At 38.5% G+C, this 11,524-nt stretch overlaps 1 protein-coding gene across 1 annotated transcript; it reads left to right on the top strand.

The window, feature by feature from the left end:
* Positions 1-4,178: 4,178 nt before the first annotated feature.
* On the top strand, positions 4,179-10,220 carry LOC119020884 (green-sensitive opsin). The gene is made up of 5 exons (XM_037100650.1): positions 4,179-4,545; positions 4,722-4,890; positions 6,705-6,870; positions 7,020-7,259; positions 9,690-10,220. Exons 1-5 carry the CDS (start codon positions 4,182-4,184, stop codon positions 9,786-9,788), a joined length of 1,038 nt encoding a protein of 345 aa, XP_036956545.1. The 5' UTR covers positions 4,179-4,181; the 3' UTR covers positions 9,789-10,220.
* The last annotated feature ends 1,304 nt before the right edge of the window (positions 10,221-11,524 follow it).

Genomic DNA, 11,524 nt, shown 5'->3' with positions numbered 1-11,524 from the left:
TCACTCTTAACTCCACAATGCTCAGAAATGATTGTACACAACAGGCGTCCAATGAACAGAGGCTTTGACTTCATTGCAGCGGCCCAGGGTTTGAGTCCCAGCCTGGGGCCCTTTGCTGCTTGTCACAGTCCCTCTCTCTGATCCTGTTTCCTGACATCTCTGAAGCTGTCCTATCAATAAAGCCAAAAACAAACTATATTTATAATACAAGAATATATATTATTCATGAGGTCAACTTCAACAGATAAACAAACATATACATCTTTATATATCTAATCATTTAATGTTTCTCCTTTTACCCTACATAAACACAACTGTTTTAGGAGAAATCTGCTAACTTCAACTTTAAATCATAATAACTGACAATATTTTTCGTAATAAGGACTCTTTTCAACAATACTGGGGAATTAAAATTGGCTGTGTTTAGCGCACAGTCAATGATTGTAATAACATAACATGAATTGCCGCACATTACCATATGGTACAACTGAGGTAATTGATTCTAGCTAAAGCAAAGTGGTTCAGTCAGTATTAAGTATTTATCCTTATTCAGGTAAAACATGTTTTGACTCTCTAATGAAATAAGCTCAATTTCCTCATCAAAGACCGGACCATCCTGTAAAAGGATTACCTCAGGTATTAGAAGGCATGTTGATTTACGTAATTGTAATCAAATCATTTAATTGGTATTAGCACACCTTCACTGTCAGGCAGCCAAGGGTTTCTGCTGTTGAACAGATGACTCCACTCATAGGGGGAATGGACAGAACAGTTTATTCTTATCCAAGTAAAACATTTGTAAAGGTAAAAGTTTGAACAACCTGCTTGAATCTCAAATGGACAGGGAAATGTTAAAGCACCTCGGAGTAGCTGATGCTGTAAAGAAAAGCCGTAAAATGTAATCCTTAGGTTGCAAAACACTACTTCATGAAGGCAATAATGCTGGCCGGAGGCAAGTTATTTGTCAAATGATAAATTATCTCGGTATCTCAAGAAATTGGCCCTTTAGTTTCTCAAGATAATTTGACAATTAAAAAAACAATTGCAAGCATGTCTGTTCTTGGTTTCTGTATATTTGTCATTTGGTAGCATAAAACAATATATTCTCTGTCATCAAAGACTGGACCATCCTGTAAAAGGATTACCTTAGGTAATCATTAATTCGAAGGTGCGTCCACTTACGGCTATATTCAAATAATGTAACTGGTTTTAGTGTTTTAGCAAAACACGATTGTCTCCTCTTTATGAAGGCAATAATGCAGGCCATTATATTTCATCCCATGCCCTATCACTCTTAAAGCAGACACCAAAATAATAATGAAATTAAAAGAACACAGTTATTTGTAGAATAGTAAATTATCTCTTTATCTGAAGAAATTGGACATTTATTTCTCACGATAAGACAAATAGAAACATAATTGCAAGCATGTCTGTTCTTGATTTCTGTAAATTGGTCATGTGGTAAGATAAAACTATATATTCTTTATCATGGCAATAATGCAGCTATTAGCAAGTACTGTTCATAACACAGTTTGAGACATGTAATCATTTAACATGTGAATGTTAACTGATTACCATTTACCCTCCATATACACAACTGTGAGAAATCTGCTTACTTCAATATTAAATCGTGATAAACTGACAACATTTCTCATTGGTGGTTTCAGTATTATCAGTATGTATGAGTTATTATTTGTTTCATGGAACTTCAGTGTCATCAAACATTTCTATCAGGACTGTTTTCAGTTGGTAATGGGAAATTAAAATTGTCTGTGTTTACAGCACAGTCAGTGATTGTAATAACATGACATTACCCACATAGAGTGTAAAAGCCTGCAAACTCCTCTCCAGTTCATTAACATTGAGGAGGCCTCTTGGATGAGAGCTGAAACATCTTCAAGAAACTGAAACAAGACCAGTTGCCAACGATACAGCACTTGGATTTATCATGACCTGATGACTGAGAACCTTCATCAACATGAAATTCAAAGACCGGCGCATCCTGTAAAGGGATTACCTTAGGTAATCATTAATTAGAAGGCATATCGATTTACGGTTGTAATCTAATAATTTAATTGGTATTAAAGCACCTTCAGTGTCAGGCAGCCAAAATTCAAAGTTTCTGCTGTTGAACAGATGACTCACTCACAGGGGGAATGGACAGAACAGTTTATTCTTATCCAAGTAAAACATTTGTAAAGGTAAATGTTTGAACAAGCTGCTTGAATCTTAAATGGACAGGTAAATGTTAAAGAACCTTGGAGGAGTTGATGCTGAAAGAAAAGCTGTGAACGGTAATCCTTTGGTTGAAATACGCTTTTCACTTCTTCATGAAGGCAATAATGCTGGCCACGGGCAAGTTGTTCGTCAAATGATAAATTACCTTGTTATCTTAACAAATTGGCCCTTTAGTTTCTCATGATAACTAGACAATTAAAATACAATTTCAAACATGTCTGTTCTTGGTTTCTGTATATTTGTCATTTGATAGCATAAAACTATGTATTCTTTAACAGGGCAATAATGCAGGCTATATGCAAGTGCTGTACATTGCACATTTTAAGATAACATTTGGCGTGTATAACCCCAAAACACTACATCTCAGTACATCTCAGAAGCATCCAAGATTTGAGACTGAAGAGTAGGGTTAGACCTGTAACCTGTAAATCAGTAAGCAAACACTTAACAAACCATGTTGACAAACAAAACCAACCCAATAATCTTCTTAATGGATGAAGCCGGGTGCTCAGTAGGAACGTTTGACCCAAAGGATTTACCATACAGTCAGTGAACTACTACACCATACTTGCTCAGCATACCTGTTGCCTTTGCAGTGTATCTGAATATTTACAATATTGAACTTTTCTAAACGTTCAGTTTGTGTTTACTGTTATGCAATGAAGGTAAGAGTTTAAGGTGTTAATAAATGGGGAACCATTCAGTTTTGTTGGCAGTCTTCACTCCCAATGATTTTTTCTACAACATTTTTCTGTGATGGAATGAGTGAAACACATGCAAATCAAATCAAATCAAAATTAATCAAATCAAATCAAAATTAATCAAATCAAATCCAAATTAATCAAATCAAATCAAATTAAATCAAATCAATTTTATAATAGAGATTGTAAAACAGAGGGGAGCAATTCCAGCACAGCCCAGGTCTGTCCAGATCTGTCAATATGTGAGGTGGTGGGACCTAGGAAAGAGAGATGTTCCCAGAAGGGAGCCTGAAAGAACAGAGAGGAGGAGGAGACTTCATAGTCACAAAAAAAATAAATAAAATAAAAAAAAAAATCATGAACATTCACAAATTTATTGTGGATGTGACCAAATCTGATGGTTCAAAAATCTATCTATCTATCTATCTATCTATCTATCTATCTATCTATCTATCTATCTATCTATCTATCTATCTATCTATCTATCTATCTATCTATCTATCTATCTATCTATCTAAAAACACAAATCTATCTACATACATACATACATACATACACATACACTGGCAATGCTGCAGTAGCTGTGTACTTGCCTGCACTCTTAAATCCTGTTACCAATGTGTTGCCTCCACTAAATGGATAGTCAGCTTATGAAGTTACAGCTATCTGTCAGAGGTTTCCTTAAATGGTGTTTGGCTGATTACCTCATTAAAACATTATGTTTAATTTAAAGGTGTATCATTCAGTTACAGTGTTGACAAAAATCGTGTCTGACTTGCAGTCCCACACAACTTCTTCCAAGGAAAACTCATACTGAAGTGGGTAAAAAATGGATAGAAGGACAGGAATTTGTTTTGTACATGCGCATGAAAAGAAATTCTGTGCTGGTTTTTATGTGCACTTTCCTCATGTTGAAATAACTGAAGAAGTGAGGGGTAAAAATGCTCTCCACAGGAAGAAAAAGGGAAAAAAGAGACAAGTCTCTTTCAGTTGTGACCTTTGTGAATCTCTGACCTCCATCGCTCCAGTGAAGTTGAACTCTTTTCACAGAGATTATACTCTGACAGATGATTCGCTGAATTCTCATGTAGATCCTCTCTTGCTTATCTTCTTGATCCACTGAGTCTATCCCCCATGGGCCTATATAACCATAGCTGCAGTATCACATGCAACAAGTCAGAGGGTGGACACCTGTGCTCCAAGCCACATCTACATAGCCAATCCAAATCCTAACTCGGAAAGATGGAGAACGGCACGGAAGGAAGGAACTTCTATGTCCCAATGAACAACAGGACGGGGCTTGTGAGGAGTCCTTTTGAATATCCACAGTATTATCTGGCAGACCCATGGATGTTCAAACTACTGGCATTCTACATGTTTTTCCTGATCTGCACTGGCTTCCCCATCAACTTCCTGACACTGCTGGTCACGGCCCAGAACAAAAAGCTGCGGCAACCTCTCAACTTCATCCTGGTTAACCTAGCTGTGGCTGGACTGATCATGGTCTTCTTTGGATTCACAGTCACTTTTTATACCGCCCTGATGGGCTACTTCTCCCTGGGAACCATGGGTTGTGCTATTGAAGGATTTATGTCTACCATTGGAGGTAAATTTGGTAAAAGGGATGTTCACCTGTGGTTGTACTATGGTCTGTTGGTTGCCTAGCAACATAATTTCCTGACTGGTCACATGAAACTGTGGAGCTCTAAGCTGCTACAACAGAGGGCAGGACTTTTGAGGGGTCCCATCACATCTGCTGTTCTCTCTGTTTTTTATCAACAGGTCAAGTGTCTCTGTGGTCTCTGGTGGTTCTGGCTATTGAGAGATACATCGTGGTCTGCAAACCCATGGGTAGTTTCAAATTTTCAGCCACTCATGCTGCAACAGGTTGTGCCTTCACCTGGATCATGGCTTGCTCCTGTGCCATCCCTCCTCTTGTTGGGTGGTCAAGGTAATGAATTACTCCCGCAGCCAAAGTAGATTACCACACCAGAACTCACACTCTTACCTAGCTCTTATACAGCTCCTTCCTTCTAGGTTTGCAATTCTTTGCTCACTAACCAAACTATTTAGACATTGCGATTTGGTGATGTCATGAGAGTAAATCCAACAGGGACACAAGAAGTCACATGATCTTGTAGGTTTAGAACAAACACCACCATAGTGACTGCACCACTGAATTAGAAAATAAAGAATTGTATATGATGAGGTCAGTCAAACCGGGGTGGCTGTAGCTCAGCGGGTAGAGCAGGTCGACTAGTGATCGGAAGGTTGCTGGTTCAAATCCCAGCTCTGGGCAGGGCTGAGCTGCATGTCAAAGTGTCCTTGAGCGAGATACTGAACCCAACATTGCTCATCAGTGAGGGCCCTGTGATGAGCCCTGAGACAAGGCTGGGACTGGCTCCAGCAGCACACCCCGTGACCCCATGGAAAGGGATAAGTGGTTACAGACAATGACATGACAATAGACAAATTGCCTTTGGATAACCTCCATCAAGTTTTTGCAAAGCTGCTTCCTGGTTCAACTTTGACCAAACATAGTCCCAAGATCTTCCTCTTCTGTGCAGTGGATGATTATATTGCTAAGTTTTTGGGAGTTACCTGTCAAATCTTAACATGATCTATGTAGATGCTGGAGGGTTGTTTACTGGTCATGTGACTGCTCCTGCTTCTGGTGATACAAGAACTTATTGTAATCACCAAGTGAGTAAAGGGGGAAAGAAGAGACAGGCTTTAACTTTCAAACTAGCATAGCTCAAACACACATCTAGTTTTACCTATATCATTGGGGACAGTGCAAATGTAAACAAAGTGAATCAATATATAATGCTTCAATGTAATTGAAGAAATTGTTTTACATGTGATGATTTGTCCCATTTAATGTCTACAGAAAAAAAAAAAAATCATGTTACAGGTTCTTCATAGAACTGAAAATAGATGTTGCGAGGTGCAGTGGTACAAGCCTTTCTTAAATCCACTTTAGTAATTCCTAATTATACTGACGCAGGTGCCCAGTGATGCCTGAAGAACAAACTGATACGATCAAATGACACTGGTCTTGAATTATTAGTTTCATATTTAACAAACAAATTTGATGACTTTTTGTCCCTTTATTAAATGTCATGAGGTGAGTCCTGGACTAAAGCTGTTTCTCATTGCTGCCTTTGTTTTACGTTTCGAGCAGTTTTGCATATCATGTAATGAATATGTTAAGTATTTGCATGCAATCTTAACATGTGATTAGCACCTTGTAGCATTTGCAGATAATGTAGGGATTGGCTATTTCCACTTAAGATGATTATCAATTCCTCGGCTTCACGGAACTAAGACCGCGTGGATTAATGTTCTGTCTTAAAGCAGGTCTTTCAACCCTTCACTCTTGATGCAACAGTCACTTTCAGCAAGTATTACTGTAAGTCTAGCTCCTGAGACCTGAATTTCACCTGGCAGCATCTCCATGGTAACAAGGATGGGATTAGATGGTCCATGTCCCAGACTTCCAGTCACACCCTGCAGACTCATCCAGGATGTCACTTAATCTCTGCTTTTTGGTGCAAATGCCAAAACTTTTTGAATTATTTGATGCTCAAGATTTCTTCATGAAATCCTTATATTTTCAACTGTACAGTGACTTTAATATATTATCGTGTAGATTAGAGTCCCACTTGAAACTGAATATTGTAATCTTGCCTGTTTTCTCTTCAGGGGTTAGATTATGTCAGCATTTCATAGTAAGCAACCTGTATTTTATGTCCTGTATTACAGATTTATTCCAGAGGGTATTCAGGTGTCCTGCGGACCTGATTACTACACTCAGGCCCCTGGCTACAACAATGAATCTTACGTCATGTACATGTTCAGCTGCCACTTCTGTGTTCCTGTCTTCACTATATTCTTCACTTATGGAAACTTAGTGTGCACTGTGAAAGCGGTAAGAGATAGTGGCTTTAATCTTATATGATTTCATATAATCATACTTTTATGAAAAGAAAACATTCACAGGTTTTATTTATTTACTTTTGGTGAAATCAACAGAAAGTATTCATTACAGAAAATAACTGATGTTGATGCCATTTCCAGGCTGCAGCCCAGCAGCAGGACTCAGTCTCCACTCAGAAGGCTGAGAAGGAAGTGACACGCATGTGCATCCTGATGGTCCTGGGCTTCCTGGTGGCCTGGACTCCATACGCCAGCTTTGCTGCCTGGATCTTCTTCAACAAGGGGGCTGCTTTCTCAGCAACAGCCATGGCCATCCCTGCCTTCTTCTCAAAGAGCTCAGCATTGTTCAATCCTATCATCTATGTGCTGATGAACAAACAGGTTGGTCTATTATTAAGCTGTCTCACTGCCCGCTGCTGTCTCTTCATAAGTGACTGTTTTTAAAGGCGTTTATAAGCTGAAATGAATGATTAATAAGTGTTTTTCTTATGCTTTATAGATAACTTATGATACACTTACTGAATTTTGGGTATCCACATTGGGAATAATCTTTTCACTTTAAAGTCCCTATTCAGTGTTTAGAAGCAAAAATAAGGAAGTTTTTATGTGTTTGTTAATAAAAGTTACATATTAATATAACTTATATTATATATTAATATAACTTTCTCTGTAATAGTTTACCCTAGGAAAATATTCACATTAATATCATATTAAATGATGCGCCTTCACATTGCACCATTAAACATTTATTAACTATTCATCTACATGCACAAAAAATTCAAAACTTGTCCTTGAAATAGGATAAACACACATGATGAAAGTGACTCAGGATCGACTTGCTAGAGTTCTTCGTTGTAGCTATCTTGTGATCTTGATGAGAGTTTGCTCAGTGGTTGAAAAATAACCCTTTGAATGGCAACTACTGGTGAGGTTTTTTTTTTTTTTTTTTTAAATTGACAGATTGAGACTTACAAAATGAGTCTTCTTACAAATGACATAGCAATCAGCAGATTCAAAATATCTGCTGAGACCAGATCATTGTACAAATGTGCCTTGAAATGGGCAGAAACAAAGTTAGTTATTTGTGCTAATTTTCAGCATAATTTTCTTTGATATTTATCATAAGCCTTAAGAAAAAAAAAAATGAAGTGGCACAATGCGGGAACTTATTTATTGAAGCTAACTTATTTAAATACCGCTGCTTATATACTGCTGGTTTGGAGTCAGTGGGCCACATGACATGGAAGCTATTGGTAACAAATCATAATTTCTGCATATTTATATTCATATAGAATAGAAGAAGCACTAAAATACAATAGAAATAAGTGTGTCTCATTTGTCCAGTTTATTGATACAGTCTGCTGCTGGTTTGAAGTCACAGTGCGTTTACATGACACTCAAGTAAACCAAATTACTGGGTTAGTCCGACTATATTTTTAAAATGCATGTATACACCTTAGTCTGACTGAAATTGGACTGGATCGGATTTCTAATAGTCTGATTAAAACACCGAGACACAGATTGGATTCGGATTTTGCGTTGTGCGCAGGCTGAAGATTTATTTCCTGGGGCGGTGAGCCGGAAACAGAAGGACGGCTGTGGTGGCGTCTTTCCTCCAAAATCACCGCAAGCGAGAGCGCCATTGTGCATCTAGTTTGTGTAATTATCATGTACACCATATACGAAATGTACAAAGATGTAGCTTCGTCTCGCTCTTCGTACGCCATCTTTCTTGAATGCTGAGACAGAGTTTGTTGTTGCTGGTGACATAAAGAGGTCAGCCGGAGGTGGCTCCATTGCCAGTAGTTGAAATAGGTACAACGGCACCCATCATACCGGGGTATGACATGCTTCGGCCAGTAATTCGGTTTTCTCACCGAGATGTATACTTGGACAATTGCAGTTGTCTGATTGAGTAGCATAGTCCAACTATGGCTGTAATCTGACTAAACTGTGCATGTAAACGTACTGGGTCAGATGGCATAGAGGGCACTGAAAAAAGTGCAGTTATTTTGTATTAACTTATCAGCTTATATAAGCTAAGTTTCCAGTGATTCAGTGCGAGGCTCTGGGAGGTGAGCTAACCCTCCTCCTGCTGCGAAGACTGGGCGAACCTCAGAAAATTTGCAGCTGTGAACCGAGTGAATATCCGTCGAATATCCAACCTAAAACTAACTACACCCTGGTGGTTTACGCAGAGTTGCGTTTTGCCTAGGAGTGTGGACAGCAGGTCTGAGGGGGCTCCAGACGGCTCTGTCAAGTTTACCTAGCTAGCTCCTAGCAACTCTTAATGCAAGCTAGCAAGTGGGGTCTAGTGAATGTAATGTTAATCCAATAAGCGCAATAATTCGCTCACAACATGGGGTTAACATTAAAATCAGAGACAATTAATAAAGGATCTAAAGGATATTTATTTGGCACTTGTTCTTATTATAACCTAAGTTAGGCTGCCTAACTATACAAATGTTGTCTGCATTTCGATTGGCTTTCGACAAGTTGCCTGTTGCAGCCTTTGAATAGGATGACGAGAATTTCAGTCACTCAACTTAAACAATGACTTGTAGAAATTATACAAATAGCAGTAATAACAATAATAATCAATCTCAAGATAACTTAGGGTGTAGTGCTTTCACTGTGTGCAACTTAAATTTGCCATTCGCCTGTGATATTAAATCTACAAAAATCATGTCTTTTTTTTCAGTACATTTATGTTCTGCAGCACAATATAAATGAGCACTCTCCCTTAATAGTAAAGTACTGTTAAAATGTATTTTGTTTAATGTTTAATCATACGATGTCTTGTGTTTTCAGTTCCGTAACTGCATGCTGACCACCATTGGAATGGGCGGCATGGTGGATGATGAAACCTCAGTATCAACCAGCAAGACAGAAGTGTCTACTACCTCCTAAATGCTCTCAAATCTCAGCAACTATAATGGATTTTTCCGCATGGACTAACAAGTATTTACAGACAATGGTGTCATTTGGTTATGTTCAGTGGGGTCTCTTCGGGCTCCGAGTCATCCTGAGTAAACCCTTTGCATGCTGTACAGTAACATCTGACGCTGGGGTGCAGTACAGTATGTTAAGCTTGAACCATTAGCAAAGAACCAGTTTCTTGTATTTCAGAATATATGAAAAGAAGGATCATAACTTCCCTCAACCATCAGGCATAGAGTGCTTTGTTATCTGGATGACTTGTCTTTATGCAAATGTACCGGCACTTATTTTGTCCTATCCTGAATCTTTATTTCTTGTGGGCTGGAATTCATTTTCCCGACCAATTGTATATATTTTATAAATGCTTATGAAATTGTAAATGTAGGTAAATAAATGCATGCATCAAAAACTGTCTGCTTAATTGTATTTTTGATGTATCACAGTAGCTAAAAGTGTAGCTCAACTAGCATTTTGCACACCAAACATGAAAGCCAATTGGTAATTATTGTCCCTGCACTTACATGCAACTGTTAGCTTTGCATGGGCACATTGGAGAAAAAAATCTATGACATGACAGTCGTGTCAGGTGATTTGATCACTCTGGCCGTATCAGTGAGTGTGTGTGTTGGTGCTTCCCTCTTTGTGCTCAGCCCTGTGACAGACTTATGAGCTGCGTTATTCCTGATCTCCAACCCAATGTGAGCAAGGAGGCTCTAGTCAGCCCTACTCCCCACAGGATAACTCAATTCAACTCAACTCAACTTTATTTATAAAGGGGGGGGGGGGGGGGGCTTGTCTGGTGTGTAGGAGGAGGTCATTCCATAGTTTGGGACTGGCAGTAGAAAAAGCTCTATCCCCTTTGAGCTTCCGCTTAGATCTCGGTACCTCCAGGAACAGCTGGTCAGCTGACCTGAGGCACCGGGCAGGAGCGTAGGGATGAAGCAGCTCAGAGAGGTTAGACGGGGCGAGACCATTTAAATATTTAAAAACAAATGAAATAATCTTAAAATGGACTGTGAAGTGCAGAGGCAGCCAGTGGAGGGAGGCCAGAATGGGAGTAATGTGCTCCCTCTTACGTGCTCCGGTTAAGAGGCGAGCAGCAGCGCTTTAGAGGATAAGTGGGTCATAGATACAGAGATGGATGAGTAAAGTTTACAGTGACCAGTGCCCTACAAAAAAAGCAAAGCAAGGGCAGGCAGACACACAATCAATTAAAGCAATTAACAAGGGGAGGGAAGTATGATAATAAACACTTCAAATAATAACATGAATTCAAAGATTATGTAAAATGATATCCTCCACAATTCTGTAATATGTAATTCAAGAACCCTTTCTGTGTCTGTTTCAATTTACCAATAATCAGTTTCCCCCATTAAAAGTACCAACATGATGCCAAAGGTGGTTAAATGTTGAGGAACAATTGTGGTTAAATGTTTTACACTAGTTAACAGCATTTCTACCTGAATTTAGAGATAAACATCAAACAGATATTCATATTTTGTCTTCGATTACAGTTAAACTATTGAATGAGGATAATGGGTAATAAAGACATATGCATAAAATAACAGTTCAATTCTAAAACAAGATTTCATACGTTTTTGTGGGTCAAAATATTTCATTTGTTGGAAATATATGTTTAAAATAAAATGAATGAAAAAAATGTTATTGATGAAACACAAAAACAAGCTGTTAAACATTAGAATATA

Source organism: Acanthopagrus latus, chromosome 6, assembly GCF_904848185.1.
Source record: "Acanthopagrus latus isolate v.2019 chromosome 6, fAcaLat1.1, whole genome shotgun sequence".
NCBI classification, from domain to species: domain Eukaryota; kingdom Metazoa; phylum Chordata; class Actinopteri; order Spariformes; family Sparidae; genus Acanthopagrus; species Acanthopagrus latus.
The sequence above is the reverse complement of the archived record's forward strand: the minus strand, read 5'-3'. Positions and strand labels throughout refer to the sequence as shown.